Raw genomic sequence first — 22,521 nt, forward strand, 5'->3', positions numbered from 1 at the left:
TTTATTTTGTCTCCCAGGAACCTGGCTGCAGCAGCAAGTTTGTCTTTACTGTGTATATTTTCACATTCCTTGAAATATTGGCTAATGTGGAAAGGACCTTTCTGCCAGATTTATTGATTTATTGATTTATTGATTACAAGTTAATGTCTACAAATCTCTCGAATATCAAATTCAGACATTTTTATTCAAATTGCAAAGCACTAAAACCATTTCTGTTTGTTCTTTCACAACATTACTCTCAATTTTTATTTAAGATTTTTTACCTGACCAGACAATAAATAAATTATAGAAACACTTTTCTGAATTGAATTTAATAAAATTGTTTACTATTTTACCCACTCAGAGTTTTAATCTTTTAACCTCTTCCTGTAATCAGTCCCTGAAAATCCTCATTTTTCTTTTTGCATTTAAACCCACCAGCTTCTCTTTATTCCCAGGTTTCCTTGTTTTCTCACTTCCTGATCTGGAACTTGAATCTGGGTGGAGCGAATGTTTGCTGAAGGTGAAAGCTAATTGGCTGCTGCCTCTGTGCACTGAAACCTGATTGGTAGATCAGAGCTCAAACTAGTTTCTGTTCTCAGGAAGTGAAACTCACACAGTCACTGTGACTGAGAGGGAAAATGGCGCAGCAAGCAGTTCAGCTGGACAGAGAAACTTTTTCCTGTTCGATCTGTTTGGATCTACTGAAGGATCCGGTGGCGATTCCCTGTGGACACAGCTACTGTATGAACTGTATTAAAAGCTTCTGGGATGAAGGTGAGCAGAAGAAGAACTATCACTGTCCTCAGTGTGGGAAAAGCTTCACACAGAGACCTGATCTGGAGAAAAACACCATGCTGGCAGCTTTAGTGGAGCAGCTGAAGAAGACTGGACTCCAAGCTGCTCCTGCTGATCACCATTATACTAGACATGAAGATGTGGCCTGTGATTTCTGCACTGGAAGAAAACTGAAAGCCATCAAGTCCTGTTTAGTCTGTCTGGCCTCTTACTGTGAGAAACACCTTCAGCCTCATTATGATTCAGCTACATTTAAGAAACACAAGCTGGTGGAGCCGTCCAAGAACCTCCAGGAGAACATCTGCTCTAAGCATGGTAGGTGATGAAGATGTTCTGCCACTGATCAGAAGTGTATCTGTTATCTCTGCTCTGTGGATGAACATAAAGGCCACAACACAGTGTCAGCTGCAGCAGAAAGAGCTGAGAGGCAGAGAGAGCTGGAGGAGAGAAACGAGAAAATCCAGCAGATGATCCAGGACCAGGAGAAAGATGTGAAGCTGCTTCAACAGGAGGTGGAGGCCATCAATCACTCTGCTGATAAAACAGTGGAGGACAGTGAGAAGATCTTCACTGAGCTGATCCGTCTCCTCCAGAAAAGAAGCTCTGATGTGAAGCAGCAGATCAGATCCCAGCAGGAAACTGAAGATGTTCAGGAGAAGCTGGAGCAGGAGATCACTGAGCTGAGAGAGAGCTCAGTGGATCACAACCAGTTTCTCCTCAACTACCCTCACTGCCAGGTGAGTCTCATCAGAGCTCAGACACTACAGGACCTGAGAGACTCAGACAACACAGGTCACTGAGAGACTCATGGACAAACATTCCTGTAAAATCACAATGGATCCAAATACAGCTCACACAATGCTGGTTCTGTCAGAGGGGAACAGGAAGGTGATATGGATGGATAAACATCAGATTTATCCAAGTCACCCTGACAGATTCACTGATTGGTGTCAGGTTCTGAGCAGAGAGAGTTTAACTGGACGTTGTTACTGGGAGGTGGAGAAAGGTGGTTATGTTGCAGTCGCATACAAGAACATCAGCAGAGTAGGAAGAGGGAATGAATGTAAATTTGGAGGTAATGACAAATCCTGGGCATTTTTTTTTAATCAACGTGATTCTAGTTTTGGTCACAACAACATCTGGACCACCTTCTCATGGAAAGGTGCCTCCACAGTGGGAGTGTACCTGGATCACAGAGCAGGTATTCTGTCCTTCTACAGCGTCACTGAAACCATGACTCTGATCCACAGAGTCCAGACCACATTCACTGAGCCGCTACATGCTGGGATTCGGCTTCATAACTATAAAGACTCTGCAGAGATCTGTAAGCTTAAATAATATTGATAATTATATTTTCTGTTTATTAGTTACTTACTCTCAAGTCTCTGCATTATATGTTGATTTATTTTATTCATTGTTTTTTGTTTGTTTATTGATTATTAAAAATTAGCCAAGGTCTTCATGTTATTTTTATTTTATTGAATTTGTATTATTACTGTTTCTGTATTTCTGTGACATTTTCGTCTTTTCACAAAAAAATAATCTTAATTTTTTTTATGTGCTAGTGCCTTGTCTAAATATTCATTGTACATTAGGTTATGTTTAGTTTAGTGTTTGTCCTCCAACATATTGTTGTGTCTTTATATCATAATTGTATGAATCTCTTGAGTCTGAAGCGTTTCACAGATCTGTGCATCATTAAACATCCTTTTGTTCAGATTTCAGCCCATGTGGAACTTCTCACTAAAATACAATGTGATAGAAATATCAAAAGTATATTTAGACCTATTAGAAGGATTGTTAATTTTGTCATTAATGCATCACATCTGTTAAGCCCAATAAATAAACTGATTTAAAACCAACTGCGTAATTTTCCTAGAGTACCAAATGGTGCTGTTGTTAAAATCAGGAAACCATTGAGGGATCACTGCTGCATAAATAAAATAATTAGTAATTTCTACAATTACTCTTTCATACAGATAACCTTTCATTATAGGGACATTTATCAAGGTCATTTATTCACAAATCCTTTTGTTCCAAGTCAAATCTCAAGTCTCTACTGTAGATGGAAATAAATATAAAATAAACATGTTCAAACATAAAATTTTTATAATGTTGGGTCACTTTTAACTCGTCACTGTAGTTTAGGAATCTAAATGTTGTTTGTTCTTTTGTCTAAATTACATCATTAACATTTAATAATGATCTTCAGTTCTTTAATATTAATTAAATTTTATATTTCAACATTTAATTCACCATCCACAAATCTGCTAAAGGCTGATTTATGTTGATTTGAAAATTTATCAAATATGACATTTACCCCTTTAGAGTAATAATTAACAATTTATGCTATTAAACCAGATTAAAACCTGTTAATGTCAAATTTCTAAATGAATCAAAGTTTTTGTTTCTATGATGTTAAAGTTAACACTAGTTTTTCTGTTTTCATAATGTCTCCTCCTTCATTATAAATTACACTAAATATGCTTTGAAGAAAACAAGTTATCTCACATTAAACATTCCTAACCCTACTTTTGTGAAAAACTGCTATAGCTAGCATTTATTTATACCTTTCATTTTTAAAACATTGTTCGGTATTTTATCATATTAGGCTGAAGTTATGAAGGTTGCCGACCGCTGGTCTCAATGAACCAGCTGCTTCAAAACGGCTGACCCGTCCAAACAATACTGGACTCCAAGATGCTCCTGCTGACCACCGCTATGCTGGACCTGAAGATGTGGCCTGTGATTTTTGTACTGGAAGAAAACTGAAAGCCATCAAGTCCTGTTTAGTCTGGACTTGAGGTTTCTCACAGCCTCATAATGAGGCTGTGAGAAACACCTTCAGCCTCATTATGATGTAGCTCCTTTAAAGAAACACAAGCTGGTGGAGCCGTCCAAGAACCTCCAGGAGAACATCTGCTCTAAGCATGGTAAGGTGATTGACATCTTCTGCCGCACTGATCAGAAATGTATCTGTAGTCTCTGCTTAAAGAATGTACATAAAGGCCACGACACAGTGTCAGCAGCAGCAGAAAGAGCTGAGAGGCAGAGAGAGCTGGAGGAGAGACGAGGAAACATCCAGCAGAGAATCCAGGACACAGAGAAAGATGTGAAAAAGCAAAAAGAGAAGGTTGTGTTCATAAATCAGGAACATTTAGACATCATCAGACAGACATGTTGTTTGTTAATCATATGTGGGCAACTCCAAACTGTTAACATAATGTCCAGTCAGAAGAAACATGTTGGTCTGACTGTAATTAAACCTCAGTCTCTAAAGGGTATGAATACTTATGAGCCTCACTATTGTGCTGAAATGTGTGTCATCTGATTAATAGCTGACTCATTAAAACCAAGAATATTATAGAAAACTGGTTTGAGAATGAGAAAGAAAAAATCATAATGTTAATAAAATCTTAATTTCACTGAGTTATTCTGTGAACAGAAACTGAGGCTGATGGATTTATATAAACTTTATTCTGTTACAAATCATAACTGATTCTGTTTAGAAACATGGGAAGTTTCTATCAAATGATTTATAACATAAAATCTCATAACTGTTTTCTTCTGTTCTTTATATACCAGTTCTCTGAATATCTCCATGTTAATGTTGTAATTTGTATAAATATGAATCAAAATAAAGTGTGAACATGGAAGTTGTGGAGAAAAATATAATCTGTAATTCTGTGATTTATGAGTTTAATCTATTCTAACATCAGCAACTCCTTCAATAATTTCTTCATCTCAGTTTATTCTGACAGATTTTCCTGCTTCAGTCCATTTCCTCCACCATGTTGTTTCTGATCTACAAACAGGTGTCCTGACTCTGTGAGGTTTTACTAAAAACAATCGGTGAACCTGGACAATAAATCTTCAGCTTCATGGGGATTTAACCTGCTGACAGTTTCTGCAGGAGATTTTATTGACTTCAATAAAATGACAAATGAAAGCAGCTCTTTGATCCTTTCATGTTTGAACTCATTTTGTTGAGTTCTGACCTGCATGAAAGGACAAATACATCATTGGATACAATCAGTTTAAATTTATTGGCTCCAGAAAAAATTTATTCAGATCATTTCAGACCATAAAAGCTTCTTGGTTGGATCAAACATTAATTTTAGTTATGAAACTGTTCAAGGTTCACAAAGGAAACTTTATAGCTGTGTTTTATATTACAATCAACTGAGTTTATTTGTAAAGCACATTTCAGTAACAAAGCTCTTCAAAGTGCTTTAAATCATGAAAGTATATGTTCTGTTTTATATTGTTAGAAGATCTTAAAACTGTTCAAAAGCCAGAAAAGTGATGTTACAGATTTTTCTAATAGTAAATTATCTTCTACAGAAGGATGACGATGAGATTTTCTTATTTTCTGCCTAATTTTGGCTAAACTTGATAATTATGAAAACAATAAATGATGTTAGAGATAAAAGCTCCTTGTACTTTATTTAACAGTAAATGTTAAATAAATTACAATAGGTTGTGTCACACCCAGACAGTCACTGGAGCTTTTAGAAAGTCTAGACTTCATTTCAGTCACATTCAGTAAAGGTTTTGTTATGATGCAATAAAAGCCTAGTTAGATAGAAACTGGCTCTTACTGTGGGAAGTACAACCTCCTACTGCTGCTTGGTGGCTAATAATTAACAAATAGTACAATATAAAACCAGAGATCCTATCAAGCACAAAGGATTATTGCCAAAGACTTTGGTTCAATAAAATAGTTCATTTTGGTGACTTCAGTTCTTCCTCAATGGAGAACTAACTGGGAGTGTTAAAAAACTTTCAAATGACACAGGTGAGAAACTTGACTGGTTTGCACTGATTCAACCTGACAGAACACCTCTTGCATGAATTAGAGTTGAGACTGTAGCCATGCCTTCTCGTCCAGCATCAGTGTCTGACCTCAGAAAGCTGCTTTTGGAAGAAAGGTTTTAAACACGAATAAACTTTGCAGAGAGACTTCCCAGTAGAGTGGAAGTTATTTAATATGGAAATACCAGAACAGCATCAAAAGACCCCAATGCATTAAGACTGGGATGTTACCCAAGTTCATACTGGTGTAAATGCAAACGATCCAGCAGTGATGGCTAGATAGTTTATACAGCCATCTGACCTGACAGCAACATTAATGGAGCCTTATTAATGCAGTGTTATTTAAAGTATTCCACAAATAAAACTTCTTCAGTTTATTGGTTAATTTAGATTAGTATTATTATTAATGTTTTTAGGGGTCTTCCTACTGATTATTCTTAGTTTTTCATCTAGAATATGATCAGAAGCAGACAGTTTTTCAGTGTCGACATCTGTGATCAACCTCATGGTGTTTTAAAGATGACTGGTTGGAATCTTGGCAGGATTGTTTTACCCTAACTCAGCTGGTCCTGTTCAGACAGGCTTGTTGTTTGAATAAGTAAGTTCTGCTGTTGAGGTTCAGTGAATCCCAGCTTCCTGATCTTTTCCAGGACTATTCTATTAGACTTCAGTGAAACAGATCCCTGCATTTAAACACAGCAGCTCCTCTCTCTCACCACAGGTCTCCTTGTTATCTCACCTTCAGATCTGAACCTTGAAGCTGGGTGGAACCAATATCTACTGAGGGTGAAAGCTGATTGGCTGCAGCCTCTCTGCACTGACATGTATGTGGTTGATCAAAACTCAAAGTAGATTCTGTTTTTATGAATTCAGACTTACACACTCACTGGAGCTGAGAGGAGAAATGGAACAACAGTCAGAGAACATCTGCTCTCATCATGGGGATGAGATGATCTTTCCATTGGTGGAACGTGAAGGTCATGACACAGTGTCAGCTGGAGCAGAAAGAGCTGAGAGGCAGAGAGAGGTGGAGGAGAGACGAGGAAACATCCAGCAGAGAATCCAGGACAGAGAAAAAGACATGAAGCTGCTTCAACAGGAGGTGGAGGCCATCAATCACTCTGCTGATAAAACAGTGGAGGACAGTGAGAAGATCTTCACTGAGCTGATCCGTCTCCTCCAGAAAAGAAGCTCTGATGTGAAGCAGCAGATCAGATCCCAGCAGGAAACTGAAGTGAGTCGAGTCAAAGATGTTCAGGAGAAGCTGGAGCAGGAGATCACTGAGCTGAAGAGGAAAGACGCTGAGCTGGAGCAGCTCTCACACACAGAGGATCACAACCAGTTTCTCCTCAACTACCCTCACAGCACTCAGTGAGTCTACACACTCATCCAGCATCATCCTTCCTCTCTTTGAGGACGTGACAGATGTTGTGTCAAAGTTCAGAGATAAACTACAGAACATTCTGAAAGACACATGGAAAAACATCCCAATGCCAGTTACTGAGGAGAAGGTTTTACTGCCAGAACCAAAACCAGAACAACAAACAACAAGAAGAGCTGGATTCTTAAAATATCGATGTGACATCACACTGGATCCAAACACAGCTCACAGTTATCTAAAGCTATCAGAGGGGAACAGGAAGGTGGTAGTGATGGATCAATGTCAGACTTATTCCAGTCACCCAGACAGATTCACTCATTGTTATCAGGTTCTGAGCAGAGAGAGTCTGACTGGACGTTGTTACTGGGAGGTGGAGTGGAGCGGGGAAAGGGTTTATATGTCAGTCGCATACAAGAATATCAGCAGAGCAGGAGGTGGGAGTGAAAGTGGATTTGGCTGTAATGACAAATCTTGGGCATTAAATTGTTACCAACACAATTCTGAATTTTGTCACAACAACGAGTCAACTCCCATCACAGGTCCAGTTTCCTCCAGAGTGGGAGTGTACCTGGATCATGAAGCAGGTTTTCTGTCCTTCTACAGCGTCTCTGAATCCATGACTCTGATCCACAGAGTCCAGACCAGATTCACTCAGCCGCTGAACGCTGGAGTTTGGGTTTGTAATATTGGAGGTTCTGCTGAGTTCTGGAAACCAAATAGAACTCAATCTGATGAGTTTGATTCTGTTTTACTCCTCAAGCAGATTATTTTGATGATCATTGTTGTTGTTTTTTTCTAAACTGCTCAGACATTAATAGTCAGAGCTTCCAGCTTTGTTTTCTTCATGATAGTTTTAATAAACTTGATTTTTCAACATTATTGTTTGAAACTGACAATAAGCACAAATATTTACTCTTTGTTGGTTTTCAAAGATTGTGAACAAATCAGGATAAACTTCATGTTGTTCTAGTTTCTGTTGGTGATGAAATGCTGCCCTCTACAGGAACATTGTTTTGTTACATCACATCGAATCCAGAAATTGTTCATTATTGCTTCTTTATTATTACTTACAAAAAATGAATCAGTGTTTTGGATGAAATTATTAAATGAAAATCTGAAGATCCATCATGATACTTTAACTCCAACACATCCTGGAGCTTTTTAGAGACCAGATTAGGAATAGGAATTGTTTATCATCATATTTAAATATCTGAGTTGAAGGTAGTTGAAACAAAAAAGTGAATCAGGTTAAATCTGTTTCTAACATATTTTGTTTTTGATTAGCTTCATTTGCTCATTGTAAATAGGGTTAACTCTTCCAACTAATCTCATTTAACACCTTCTGTTTTTTGGTTTGTTGTTTTTTGTGCAAATACTTTAATTTTTTTATTAGATTCACTGACTTGTTAAATAAAACATAAATAAGCTCTATTGAACTGAATTTCATTACATTACCCACTGACAGTTTTAAACTCAAACCGGACCTCTTTCTGGAATAAATATCTGAATTTACTCCACTTCCTTACAGCTTTAAAACATAGACACTCCTCTTTATTCCCAGTCTTCCTTTGAGGAAGGGTGGAGCCAATGTCTGCTGAAGGTGAAAGCTGATTGGCTGCAGCCAGTCTTCACTGAAACCTGATAGGAAGATCAGAGCTCAAACCTGTTTCTGTTTTCAGAAAGTGAAACTCACACAGTCACTGTGAGTGAGAATAGAAATGGCGCAGCAAGCAGTTCAGCTGGACCGAGAAACTTTCTCCTGTTCGATCTGCCTGGATCTACTGACAGATCCGGTGACGATTCCCTGTGGACACAGCTACTGTTTCAAATGTATTAAGAGTCACTGGGATCAAGAGGATCAGAAGAGAATCTACAGCTGTCCGCAGTGCAGGAAAACCTTTATACCGAGGCCTGTACCAGAGAAAAACACCATGCTAGCAGCTTTAGTGGAGCAGCTGAAGAAGACTGGACTCCAAGATGCTCCTGCTGATCACCGCTATGCTGGACCTGAAGACGTGGCCTGTGATTTCTGTACTGGAAGAAAACTGAAAGCCACCAAGTCCTGTTTATTCTGTCTGGCCTCTTACTGTGAGAAACACCTTCAGCCTCATTATGATTCAGATACTTTAAAGAAACACAAGCTGGTGGAGCCGTCCAAGAACCTCCAGGAGAACATCTGCTCTAAGCATGGTAAGGTGATTGATATCTTCTGCCGAAAGGATAAGAAATGTATCTGTTCTCTCTGCTCTGTGGATGAACATAAAGGCCACAACACAGTGTCAGCTGCAGCAGAAAGAGCTGAGAGGCAGAGAGAGCTGAAGAAGAGACGAGGAAACATCCAGCAGAGAATCCAGGACAAAGAGAAAGATGTTGAAAAAGAAAAGGAGACAGTTGTGTTCATAAATTGCTCTGCTGATGAATCTGTTGAAGTGTGTGAGAAGATATTTATTGATCTGATTCGTCTGATCCAGAGGAAAAGCTCTGCCATTAAGAATTACATTAAATCAGAGCAGGAAACTGAAGTTCGTAAAGCTGAAGATAAGCAGAAGAAGCTGGAGCAGGAGATCGTTGAGCTGAAGATGAAAAACGCTGAACTGGAGCAGCTCTTAGACACAGAGGACGACATCCAGTTTCTGAAAAAAGACATCCCAATACCAACACTCTCCTTGAAAATGCCCAACTTGTCTTTTTTTAGACACAGGGGAAGAATTTCTGCTTTTCACAAAATGTGGCTCCTCAATGATGTAAAAGCAGCCGTCTCAGAGGCTGAGAGTACTGTTGAGCAAATTGTGACCAACATGTGGATGGAGATTTCCCTGAAGGAGATTGATTCAGAGGCTTCATCATCAACTCCCACAGAGGGGCTGATGGACAGAGATGAACTCTTGAAATATTCACAGGAGTTAACACTGGACCCAAAGACAGCAAACAGATATTTGTCTGTCACAAGAAACAGAGCAGTAAAGGAGGACAAAGAACAATTTAAAGATAAGTCTGAACGTTTTGCAGATTGCTGCCAAGTGTTGAGTAAAGACTCTCTGACTGAATGTTCTTACTGGGAGGTGCAGAGCTCTGGTAGATTCACAGTGGCTGTTGCATACAAAGATATCAGGGAAACAGGCCGATTTTACAACCAAACATTTGGGCTAAATGAAAACTCCTGGTCTCTGGAGTGCTGTAAATCATATGTTCAGACACAACAAACTCCTCTGATCTCCTCATTCAGCTCAATAGGAGTGTTCCTGGATCACAGAGCTGGTATTCTGTCCTTCTACAGTCTCTAAAACCATTCTCCTCCACACAGTCCAGACCAGATTCACTCAGCCGCTGCTGGCTGGGATACGACTGTATGAAACTGGAGACTCTGCTGAGTTCTGTCAACTCAGAGAGCTCAGAAGGTTTTCTGAGATTTAATGTGAGAGAAAGAAAAATCTGATACCTGCAGGGAAATGATATTGTACTGTGCAACAGCTCAGAGAAGCAAAGTGCAAATCTACATTACATCTCTACAGGGATTCATATTTTTTAATAAATGTGATCCAGTTAACAGAGAAGTTCATTAAATTGTTGATGATATTATTAATTATTACAACCTCCACTGATCTGTCACTCAGTTTAGTTTTTAATTAAACAAAATGACAGAGGTTGAGCTAAATGTGTATCTATTGTATATATATATTTTTATTTTATTTCAGTATTGTAACATCCGTTCTTCTGTTCATAAAATCAGTCTGTGTTCCTATAGGTGTTTGTTTGAAGTTGTTTTGTTGTCAGCTGGAAAATTGAATTAACAAAGTTTCTCTTATATGGTTCCCAGGATCTCTGGGTAATTTTATGCTTTGCTACAGGAGTAAATACAATCAAAGCCCAGTTACTAGATCACATTTTGTTCATTTAGTTCAGTTGGTTTAACAACGTAAGAAAATAATGCTCTGAATTTTTTTTTTATTAAGTTCAAAACAATATTTAGTTTTGGGCATATTTCAATTGAAAAGGATTTTCAATCAAGGACATCTATTGATCTGTAATGAATAAATTTAAAAGGATAATCAGTTTTGAACAAAATACTTTCTGACTGACTATACATCCAGAAATTGTTCATTATTGCTTCTTTATTATTACTTACATAAAATGAATCAGTGTTTTTAATCACTAAATAAAATTCTAGTTTGATTCTTTCTGTATTGTTGTTTTTACACTTAATAAAACTGAATCCAGACTAGATTCATTCAAACCTGTTCAGCTTCAACTCCTCATGTTCCAGCCTGAACTGCTTCCATTCAAATAAATGTAACTATTAAATAATAAAAGCATTCATCAGCTTTAAAGCATCATTGTCACATCCACAGTTAAGAGAAACAAACACTGTCAGTCACAGGGGGAATTTCAGTTTTCTGGAAACAAACTTTTCCTTCAGGACTTTTATATGATTCATAATGATCCTCAGTCATCATCAGACAGAACCAGAACATTTCATCCTTTTAGGACTGAAAATATTTTGGATGAAATTATTAAATGAAAATCTGAAGTTCCATTATGATACTTTAACTCCAACACATCCTGGAGCTTTTTAGAGACTAGATTAGGAATAGGAATTGTTTATCATCATATTTAAATATCTGAGTTGAAGGTAGTTGAAACAAAAAACAGAATCAGGTTAAATCTGTTTCTAACATATTTTGTTTTTGGATTAGCTTCCTGTTTGCCCTCATGGTGTAAATAGGGTTAACTCTTCCAACTAATCTCATGTTCAACTTACCTTCAGTTTGTTTGTTTGTTTGTTTTTGTGCAATATTACTTTTAATGTTTAGATTAGATTTCCTACCTTACTCTGTTAAATAAAACATAAATAAGCTCTACTGAACTGAATTTCATTACATTACCCACTGACAGTTTTAGACTCAAACCGGTCCTCTTTCTGGAATAAATATCTGAATTTACTCCACTTTCTTACTTATTTCGTCTCCTCTTTATTCAGTCTTTGAGGAACAACTGCTGAAGGTGAAAGCTGATTGGCTGCAGCCAGTCTGCCCTGAAACCTGATTGGCAGATCAGAGTTCAACCTGTTTCTGTTTTCAGAAAGTCAAACTTACACAGTTACTGTGAGTTAGAGTAGAAATGGCGCAGCAAGCAGTTCAGCTGGACCGAGAAACTTTCTCCTGTTCGATCTGTTTGGATCTACTGACAGATCCGGTGACGATTCCCTGTGGACACAGCTACTGTTTCGAATGCATTAAGACTCACTGGGATCAAGAGGATCAGAAGAGAGTCCACAGCTGTCCGCAGTGCAGGAAAACCTTTATACCGAGGCCTGTACCAGAGAAAAACACCATGCTGGGAGCTTTAGTGGAGCAGCTGAAGAAGACTGGACTCCAAGATGCTCCTGCTGATCACCGCTATGCTGGACCTGAAGATGTGGCCTGTGATTTCTGCACTGGAAGAAAACTGAAAGCCATCAAGTCCTGTTTAGTCTGTCTGGCCTCTTACTGTGAGAAACACCTTCAGCCTCATTATGATTCAGCTACATTTAAGAAACACAAGCTGGTGGAGCCGTCCAAGAACCTCCAGGAGAACATCTGCTCTGAGCATGGTAAGGTTATTGATATCTTCTGCCACAAAGATAAGAAGTGTATCTGTTATCTCTGCTCTGTGGATGAACATAAAGGCCACAACACAGTGTCAGCTGCAGCAGAAAGAGCTGAGAGGCAGAAAGAGCTGGAGGAGAGACGAGGAAACATCCAGAAGAGAATCCAGGACAAAGAGAAAGATGTTGAAGAACAAAAGGAGAAAGTTGTGTTTATAAATTGCTCTGCTGATGAATCTGTTGAACTGTGTGAGAAGATATTTATGGATCTGATTCATCTGATCCAGAGGAAAAGCTCTGCCATTAAGAATTATATTAAATCAGAGCAGGAAACTGAAGTTTGTAAAGCTGAAGATGAACAGAAGAAGCTGGAGCAGGAGATCGTTGAGCTGAAGAGGGAAGACGCTGAACTGGAGCAGCTTTTAGACACAGAGGACGACATCCAGTTTCTGAAAAAAGACATCCCAGAACCAAGATACTTCTTTAAAATGCCCAGATTGTCTTTGTTAAACAATGAGCAAAGAATTTCTGCTTTTCACAAAATATGGCTCCTCAATGATGTAAAAGCAGCCGTCTCAGAGGCTCACAGTACGGTTGAGCAAATTGTGACCAACATGTGGATGGAGATTTCCCTGAAGGAGATTGATTCAGAGGCTTCATCATCAACTCCCACAGAGGGGCTGATGGACAGAGATGAACTCTTGAAATATTCACAGGAGCTAACACTGGACCCAAAGACAGCAAACAGATATTTGTCTGTCACAAGAAACAGAGCAGTAAAGGAGGACAAAGAACAATTTAAAGACAAGTCTGAACGTTTTGCAGATTGCTGCCAAGTGTTGAGTAAAGACTCTCTGACTGGATGTTCTTACTGGGAGGTGAAGAGCTCTGGTAGATTCACAGTGGCTGTTGAATACAAAGATATCAGGGAAACAGGCCGACTATGTTACCACACATTTGGGCTAAATGAAAACTCCTGGTCTCTGGAGTGCTGTAAACTCATGTACGTATTCAGACACAACAAAACTCTGACTCTGATCTCGGCTCCTCATTCAGCTACAATAGGAGTGTTCCTGGATCACAGAGCTGGTATTCTGTCCTTCTACAGCGTCTCTAAAACCACGACTCTCCTCCACACAGTCCAGACCAGATTCACTCAGCCGCTGCTGGCTGGGATACGACTGTATGAAACTGGAGACTCTGCTGAGTTCTGTCAACTCAGAGAGCTCAGAAGGTTTCCTGAGTTTTAATGTGAGAGAAAGAAAAATCTGATACCTGCAGGGAAATGATATTGTACTGTGCAACAGCTCAGAGAAGCAAAGTGCAAAGTTCTCTACATTACATCTCTACAGGGATTCATATTTTTTAATAAATGTGATCCAGTTAACAGAGAAGCTCATTAAATTGTTGATGATATTATTAAGTATTACAACCTCCACTGATCTGTCACTCAGTTTAGTTTTTAATTAAACAAAATTACAGAGGTTGAGCTAAATGTGTATCTATTTTATATATATTTTTATTTTATTTCAGTATTGTAACATCCGTTCTTCTGTTCATAAAATCAGTCTGTGTTCCTATAGGTGTTTGTTTGAAGTTGTTTTGTTGTCAGCTGGAAAACTGAATTAACAAAGTTTCTCCTATATGGTTCCCAGGATCTCTGGGTAATTTTATGCTTTGCTACAGGAGTAAATACAATCAAAGCCCAGTTACTAGATCACATTTTGTTCTTCTTTAGGTTCAGTTTGGTTCTTTAACAACGTAAGAAAATAATGCTATAATTTTTTTTTTTATTAAGTTGAAAACAAAATTTAGTTTTGGGCATATTTCAATTGAAAAGGATTTTCAATCAAGTACATCTATTGATCTGTAATGAATAAATTTAAAAATATAATCAGTTTTGAACAAAATACTTTCTGACTGACTATACATATCATTTCTTAAAAAGGGAAAATTAAACTTTCCCCAATAATAAACCAATTGTGTGGCAATATAACAATGAAACTTTTCTTATAACCTGTAAGCAGCTGTCTGTAAATATTTATGGGTCATTTTAACAGTTTAGCTTTTCTAAAGAGCTGCAAGTCTTTGAGGTAGATCAGTCTACCTGCCTTCATCGTAATCTTTGACTCCCTCCTCAGATTCACATTCAGCCTCTGGCTGAACCTCTTCAAACATTATGTCCAGTCAGAAGAAACATGTTGCTCTGATTGTAATTAAACCTCAATCTCTAAGAGGTATGAATACTTATGAGCCTTCCTGTTGTGCTGAGATGTTTGTCAATATCTGACTTAAGCTGACTCAGTTCAACATACATATATATACTGGACGTTGTTACTGGGAGGTGGAGTGGAGCGGGGAAAGGGTTTATATGTCAGTCGCATACAAGAATATCAGCAGAGCAGGAGGTGGGAGTGAAAGTGGATTTGGCTGTAATGACAAATCTTGGGCATTAAATTGTTACCAACACAATTCTGAATTTTGTCACAACAACGAGTCAACTCCCGTCTCAGGTCCAGTTTCCTCCAGAGTGGGAGTGTACCTGGATCATGAAGCAGGTTTTCTGTCCTTCTACAGCGTCTCTGAATCCATGACTCTGATCCACAGAGTCCAGACCAGATTCACTCAGCCGCTGAACGCTGGAGTTTGGGTTTGTAATATTGGAGGTTCTGCTGAGTTCTGGAAACCAAATGGACAGAATCCACTCAAGGTCTAGTGAGTTTGATTCTAAGTTTTACTCCTCAAGCAGATTATTTTGATGATCATTGTTGTTGTTTTGTTTTTTTTTCTAAACTGCTCAGACATTAATAGTCAGAGCTTCCAGCGTTTTGTTTTCTTCAAATCTGTTATTCTGGTTTTAATAAACTTGTTAATTTTTCAACATTATTGTTTTAAACAGACGATAAGCACAAGAATATTTACTCTTTGTTGCTTTTAGCACAAAAGATTGTGAACAAATCAGGATAAAACTGTCATGTTGCTTCACTGTTTAGCTGTTGGTGATGAAATGCTGCCCTCTACAGGAACATTGTTTTGTTACATCACATCAAATCCAGAAATTGTTCATTATTGCTTCTTTATTATTACTTACATAAAATGAATCAGTGTTTTTAATCACTAAATAAAATTCTAATTTGATTCTTTCTGTATTTGTGTGTTTTTTATACTGTAAATATAAAAACTGAATCCAGACTCCCAGGATCTCCTCATTCAAACCTGTTCACCTTCAACTCCTCATGTTCCAGCCTGAACTGCTTCCATTCAAATAAATGTAACTATTAAATAATAAAAGCATTCATCAGCTTTAAAGCATCATTGTCACATCCACCGTTAAGAGAAACAAACTCTGTGAGTTATAGGGAAAATTTCAGTTTTCTGGAAACAAACTTTTCCTTCAGGACTTTTATATGATTCATAATGATCCTCAGTCATCATCAGACAGAACCAGAACATTTCATCCTTTTAGGACTGAAAATATTTTGGATGAAATTATTAAATGAAAATCTGAAGATCCATCATGATACTTTAACTCCAACACATCCTGGAGCTTTTTAGAGACTAGATTAGGAATAGGAATTGTTTATCATCATATTTAAATATCTGAGTTGAAGGTAGTTGAAACAAAAAAACAGAATCAGGCTAAATCTGTTTCTAACATATTTTGTTTTTGGCTCACCTTCCTGTTTGCCCTCATGGTGTAAATAGGGTTAACTCTTCCAACTAATCTCATGTTCAACACACCTTCTGTTTTTTTTGTGCAATATTACTTAAATTTTTTTTTTATTAGATTTCTTACCTGACTTGGTGTTAAATAAAACATAAATAAGCTCTATTGAACTGAATTTCATTACATTACCCACTGAGAGTTTTAAACTCAAACCGGTCCTCTTTCTGGAATAAATATCTGAATTTACTCCACTTTCTTACTGCTTTAAAACGCAGAAACTCCTCTTTATTCCCAGTCTTCCTTTGAGGAAGGAGCCAACGCCTGCTGAAGGTGAAAGCTGATTGCCTGCAGCCAGACTGCACTGAAACCTGATTGGAAGGTCAGAGTTCAACCTGTTCCTGTTTTCAGAAAGTGAAACTCACACAGTCACTGTGACTGAGAGTAGAAATGGCGCAGCAAGCAGTTCAGCTGGACCGAGAAACTTTCTCCTGTTCGATCTGTTTGGATCTACTGACAGATCCGGTGACGATTCCCTGTGGACACAGCTACTGTTTCAAATGTATTAAGACTCACTGGGATCAAGAGGATCAGAAGAGAATCCACAGCTGCCCGCAGTGCAGGAAAACCTTTATACCGAGGCCTGTGCTGCAGAAAAACACCATGCTAGCAGATTTAGTGGAGCAGCTGAAGAAGACTGGACTCCAAGCTGCTCCTGCTGATCACCGCTATGCTGGACCTGAAGATGTGGCCTGTGATTTCTGCACTGGAAGAAAACTGAAAGCCATCAAGTCCTGTTTAATCTGTCTGGCCTCTTATTGTGAGAAACACCTTCAGCCTCATTATGATGTGGCTCCTTTAAAGAAACACAAGCTGGTGGAGCCGTCCAAGAACCTCCAGGAGAACATCTGCTCTAAGCATGATGAGGTGATGAAGTTGTTCTGCCGCACTGATCAGAAGTGTATCTGTGCTTTCTGTTTACTGGATGAACATAAAGGCCACGACACAGTGTCAGCTGCAGCAGAAAGAGCTGAGAGGCAGAGAGAGCTGGAGGAGAGACAAGGAAACATCCAGCAGAGAATCCAGGACAGAGAGAAAGATGTGAAGCTGCTTCAACAGGAGGTGGAGGCCATCAATCACTCTGCTGATAAAACAGTGGAGGACAGTGAGAAGATCTTCACTGAGCTGATCCGTCTCCTCCAGAAAAGAAGCTCTGATGTGAAGCAGCAGATCAGATCCCAGCAGGAAACTGAAGTGAGTCGAGTCAAAGATGTTCAGGAGAAGCTGGAGCAGGAGATCACTGAGCTGAAGAGGAAAGACGCTGAGCTGGAGCAGCTCTCACACACAGAGGATCACAACCAGTTTCTCCTCAACTACCCCTCACTGCCAGCACTCAGTGAGTCTACACACTCATCCAGCATCAACATCCGTCCTCTGAGACACTTTGAGGACGTGACAGCAGCTGTGTCAGAGCTCAGAGAGAAACTACAGGACGTCCTGAGAGACTCATGGACAAACATCTCACTGATGGTCACTGGGGTGGATGTTCTACTGTCAGAACCAGAACCAAAGAGCAGAGATGGATTCTTGAAATATTCACGTAAAATCATATTGGACCCCAACACAGCACATACACAACTGTTTCTCTCAGAGGGAAACAGGAAGGTGACAGCAATGAATGAGCATCAGTCTTATGTTAGTCACCCTGACAGATTCACTTACTTCATTGAGGTTCTGAGTAAAGAGAGTCTAACTGGACGTTGTTACTGGGAGGTGGAGTGGAAAGGTTTAGGGATTTATGTAGCAGTTGCATACAAGAATATCAGCAGAGCAGGAGGTGGGAATGAATGTAGATTTGGATATAATGACAAATCTTGGACATTTTCTTCTTATAAAAATACTTCTAGTTTTGGTCACGACAACATCTGGACCTCCATCTCAGGTCCAGTTTCCTCCAGAGTGGGAGTGTACCTGGATCATGAAGCAGGTTTTCTGTCCTTCTACAACGTCTCTGAATCCATGACTCTGATCCACAGAGTCCAGACCAGATTCACTCAGCCGCTACATGCTGGAGTTTCTGTGTTTCCTGGAGGTTTTGCAGAGTTCTTTAATCCCAAATAGTCAAAATCTACTAAAAGTTCAGTAAGTTTGATTGTGATTTTTGTTTCTCCAGCTTTTTTATCATTGTTGTTTCAAGATCACTAGCCAGATTGCACATGATTTTCTTCAAATTAGATTTTCTGGTTTTGTTGAATCTGTTCGTGTCTTGACCTTCCTCTTTAAGACAGATGATCAGCACAAGAATGTTTACGCTTGTTGCTTTTAGCACAAAAGATTGTGCAAATCAGAATAAAATAGTCATGTGGTGTGGTGGTGGCGCAGAGTTTAGCTGTGCTTTTGGCGGGATGCTGCCCTCTACAGGAATATTGTATACATGACATAGAGAAATTGTTCTTAATTGCTTTATTATTTTTACTTACATAGAATGAATCTGTTTTAATCTCTAAATAAAATTCTTATTTGGTTCTTTCTCTCTTTGTGTGTTTTCTGTACTGTAAATATAAAAAACTGAATCCAGACTCCCAGGATCTCCTCACAATCTGCTCAACTCCAACTTCTCATGTTCCAGCCTGAACTGCTTCCATTTATACAAATTAAAGTATTAATTTCCACCATACAGAGAAACAAACACTGTGAGTTACAGAGGGGAATTTCAGTTTTCTGGAAACAATCTTTCCCTTCAGGACTTTTATATGATTCATAATGATCCTCAACCATCATCAGACAGAACCAGAACATTTCAGCCTCGTAAGACTGAAAATATTTTTGGATGAAATTATTCATAAAGAAAATGAAAATCTGAAGTTCTTTAACTCCAACACATCCTGGAACTCTTTAGAGTCCAGATTAAGAATATTATTTTTCATCATATTTAGTGAAAAGTTTGTTTAAATACATATATAACAAGTAATATTACAAACGAAGGCAAGTTTTAATTAGTGCAAGTCTGCATAATATTGATATGTACAATGAAAGATTAAAAAATTAACATTTTTTTATTTTAAAAAAACTCTGTTTGCTGCTAAATTACTGAATAAATAGACACAAAATTTTGAAAAATAAGTATTTTATTTATGGTGATCCAAAATGTATTCATAACTAATATTGATGAAGGTATAACAGAAATCTGTGAGAAGTTCTCCTTAATCCATAATCACAATTATTGGATTAGGTGTCTTGTAATAACAAACCATCCTGCAGGTGGCAGTGTGCCGTCACAGACAGTTCTAGACAATGAAATAACATGAGCTTGATCCTATTTACCACAAAGAAAAACAACAACATAACACATAAAATCAGCTCAAGTCCACAATGAGACAATATCTGTTGTTTCATGTCAGGGCTCAACCAAATCAAAAATGATCAGCTGGTTTAACTATTTTCAACCTGGCTACAGAAAAAACTGTCTGCACATAAATTTCAGAATAAAATCATTTCTGTCCATTTGTCAATGAACAACAATAATAACCAAAATAAAAGTGAAGCGATTTAAGTGAATAATGTATCTATGGGTTCACAGAACTCAGCAGAAAGTGCTGTGTTATACATCCTAACTCCAGCCAGCAGCGGCTGAGTGAATGTGGTCTGGACTCTGTGCAGCAGAGTCATGGTTTCAGAGACGCTGTAGAAGAACAGATCACCTGCTCTGTGATCCAGGTACACTCCCACTCTGGAGCAATGAGGATCTGAAATGGGGGTTTTGGTGTTGTTGTACCAAAATGAATTACTACTTGTGTCAAAAAGTAAAGCCCAGGATTTATCATTATGTCCAAATCCACATTCATTCACACTTCCTGTTCTGCTGATATTCTTGTATGCGACTGCTACAGAAACTCCCTTCCCTCTCCACTCCACCTCCCAGTAACAACGTCCAGTCAGACTCTCTCTGCTCAGAACCTGAAACCATTCGCTGAATCTGTCTGGGTGACTGAGGCACCATTGTTGTTGACCTGCAAAACTGACCTTCCTGTTCCCCTCTGACAGTAACAGCTGAGGGTGTGCTGTGTTTGGGTCCAGTGGGATTTCTCGTAAATATTTTAAGAAGTCCGCTCGGGTCTTTGGTTCTGGCTCTGACGGCAAAATACATTCAGTGTAGAGTTCGACCTCAGGCCATAACAGGCTCTGTAGTACCTCTGCTGAAGAACAGTTTTGTTGGAGGTTCTTGACTGGCTCCCCCAGAATGTGATTCTCTAGATAGAAATCTTCATAATGAGGCTCCAGATGTTCCTCACAGTACGCATTCTGACAGTCTAAACAAAACTTGATGGCTTTCCGTTGTCTTTCAGAGCAGAAATCACAGGGCACATCTTCAGGTCCAGCATAGTGGGGATCAGCAGCAGCAGCAGCAACAGCAGCAGCAGCTTCATGTCGATTGTTCCTCAGTTGCTCCACTGCAGCTACTAATATGATGTTTTTCTTCAGGACAGGCCTCGGTGTAAACGTTTTCCTGCACTGCGGGCAGCTGTAAACTCCTCCATTCCAGTGACCCACAATGCAGTTCATACAGTAGCTGTGTCCACAGGGAATAGTCACCGGCTCGGTCAGTAGATCCAAACAGATTGAACAGTCGAAGGTGTTTCTGTCCACCTGAACCGACTGTTCTGCCATGTCTTCTCTCAGTGACAAGTCACTGTGCCGACTTCACGTCCTTAAAACACAAACTGAACTCTGAGCAGAAACTCTGACAATATTATCTGTCAGATTTTGTTGGTTACGCCCATTTGTATGTCTGAAGGAGGGATGGGTAAAGAAATATGTGAACAGACTGGACCTAATGTGATACAAGGAAGAAATGGAGGAAATGTCACTGCTATTCCAGTCAGAGAAATGCTTTAAGAGAAAAAAAGGAGTGTTAGCATGAAAGGTTTCCCATCTTTCATTGGTGCTATTGTGTAATGTCTGTTTTTAACATTGTCTATGTATTTTATGTTGCCTTGAAACTTTGAAATGCCTGATATTAAAATAAATAGGGGGGGAAAGGGACTGAACTGCATGTCTATATGTTACACCCAGCCTCTTTAAATTTTTATTAATATATTTTATTCTGAATGCTTGCATTGTATGAAACAATGCAGCGAAGCCTCAGAGGATCCACACGGGGAGGTGTCCTGTTTGGGGAAGTGGCTGGAGCAGATTTCTAGAACAACCTTAAATCCCTCTGTCTGGAAGAGTCAGTCCAGTGAAGACCTGAGAAGTGATGCATAATGCATAAACTCTCAGACCTTGGTTAGAGTCAAAGTTTGAAACAGAAACACCCCGACAGGAGACCTGACTGGTACTCCATAGGTCAGCACTTTCGTAGAAAAGAGAAAGGATTTTACAGGAGCTTCCTGGTCACCTGATGACTGAAAAATCTTACCAAGTGGTCAGATTTCTAGTACTAATATCTTAGTACACTTGAAACAAGAGAAAACTAACTTACTGGTAAACTTTCAGCCCAGGGGCTTGCTTTAGGTCAATAATTACGTAATCTTGATGAAAATGTATTAGTTCCATTGGCAGATTATTTCACTTGTAACAAGACATTTTTCTCTTATAAGTGAAATAATTTTCCAAAAATAATTTTTTGTTAATATTAAGAAATCATTTACTTAAAACAAACTCCTATATCTCACTGAATGGTTACTTGTCAGTTAGTTTTGTTCAAAAACAATATCTAGTGACGTTTGTGTTCATCTTTAAGATGAGTTTATTGTTAAAGCTTTTTCAGGTTCTGGTTGAACTGGTTTTAAAGAGACAGGAAGGAACAAAAACAATCACCGCCGGTCGGTCTACGAACATTGTAAAGAAACCAACAGGAGTGAATGACTTGAGAAGAATGCAACTGCAGTGTTTGTGTATCAGAAAGGAAAAGAAATATGTTGGCAAAAGACCAACTATGGCTCTATAAAACCTCTCTTTGCTGCTCGAGTTTCATGGAAACAAACTTTACAAATGCAAAACAGAAATAGATTCTGCAGAGAAACGTTGAGTCAAATAGTCTAATTAAACCCATTTTGACTAATTCTGACATAAAAACCAAACAGAAATAAATTAAGGGTTATTTTTCCTGTTCTAAAAGGTCTTGGAGAGACAATAGAACCAAATTACGACTTTAGAAAATGTTCTGTGGACTAAGCTGTTTTGATATAACAAGGTGAATAAGAAACAATAACGTTGTTATTTAGTGAGAGAACAATAATCAGTGTAAGATCAAACAGAAAATGGGAAAGCGTTATTTGGTTTAAATATTTTACACAA

At 38.6% G+C, this 22,521-nt stretch overlaps 2 protein-coding genes and 1 pseudogene across 3 annotated transcripts; all 3 read left to right on the top strand.

Moving 5' to 3' along the window:
* Positions 1-591: 591 nt before the first annotated feature.
* On the top strand, positions 592-15,702 carry LOC122841649 (annotated as a pseudogene).
* On the top strand, positions 8,692-18,225 carry LOC122841646 (E3 ubiquitin/ISG15 ligase TRIM25-like). Of its 2 annotated transcripts, none has more exons than XM_044135121.1 (2): positions 8,692-10,133; positions 13,534-15,702. In XM_044135121.1, the coding sequence occupies exons 1-2, from the start codon at positions 8,692-8,694 to the stop codon at positions 13,805-13,807; spliced, it is 1,716 nt and encodes a 571-aa protein (XP_043991056.1). In that variant the 3' UTR covers positions 13,808-15,702. The 2 variants fall into 2 exon arrangements, with proteins under 2 accessions (XP_043991056.1, XP_043991057.1); XM_044135122.1 differs by lacking the exon at positions 8,692-10,133 and adding an exon at positions 18,164-18,225 and having other exon boundaries at positions 12,092-15,070.
* LOC122841647 (tripartite motif-containing protein 16-like) lies at positions 16,648-18,638 on the top strand. The gene has a single exon (XM_044135123.1). The coding sequence runs from the start codon at positions 16,672-16,674 to the stop codon at positions 18,340-18,342; it is 1,671 nt and encodes a 556-aa protein (XP_043991058.1). The 5' UTR covers positions 16,648-16,671; the 3' UTR covers positions 18,343-18,638.
* The last annotated feature ends 3,883 nt before the right edge of the window (positions 18,639-22,521 follow it).

The sequence above is a fragment of the Gambusia affinis genome, linkage group LG12 (assembly GCF_019740435.1).
Source record: "Gambusia affinis linkage group LG12, SWU_Gaff_1.0, whole genome shotgun sequence".
Taxonomy (NCBI): domain Eukaryota; kingdom Metazoa; phylum Chordata; class Actinopteri; order Cyprinodontiformes; family Poeciliidae; genus Gambusia; species Gambusia affinis.

What these genes read in the sequence shown, in the direction of transcription:
- LOC122841647 (XM_044135123.1), top strand. Translation starts at nt 16,672, where the DNA reads ATGGCGCAGCAAGCAGTTCAGCTGGACCGAGAAACTTTCTCCTGTTCG.
- LOC122841646 (XM_044135121.1), top strand. Translation starts at nt 8,692, where the DNA reads ATGGCGCAGCAAGCAGTTCAGCTGGACCGAGAAACTTTCTCCTGTTCG. An exon ending in TTTGGGCTAAATGAAAACTC is followed by an intron (nt 10,134 to 13,533) that starts CTGGTCTCTGGA and finishes AAATGAAAACTC; the next exon opens with CTGGTCTCTGGAGTGCTGTA.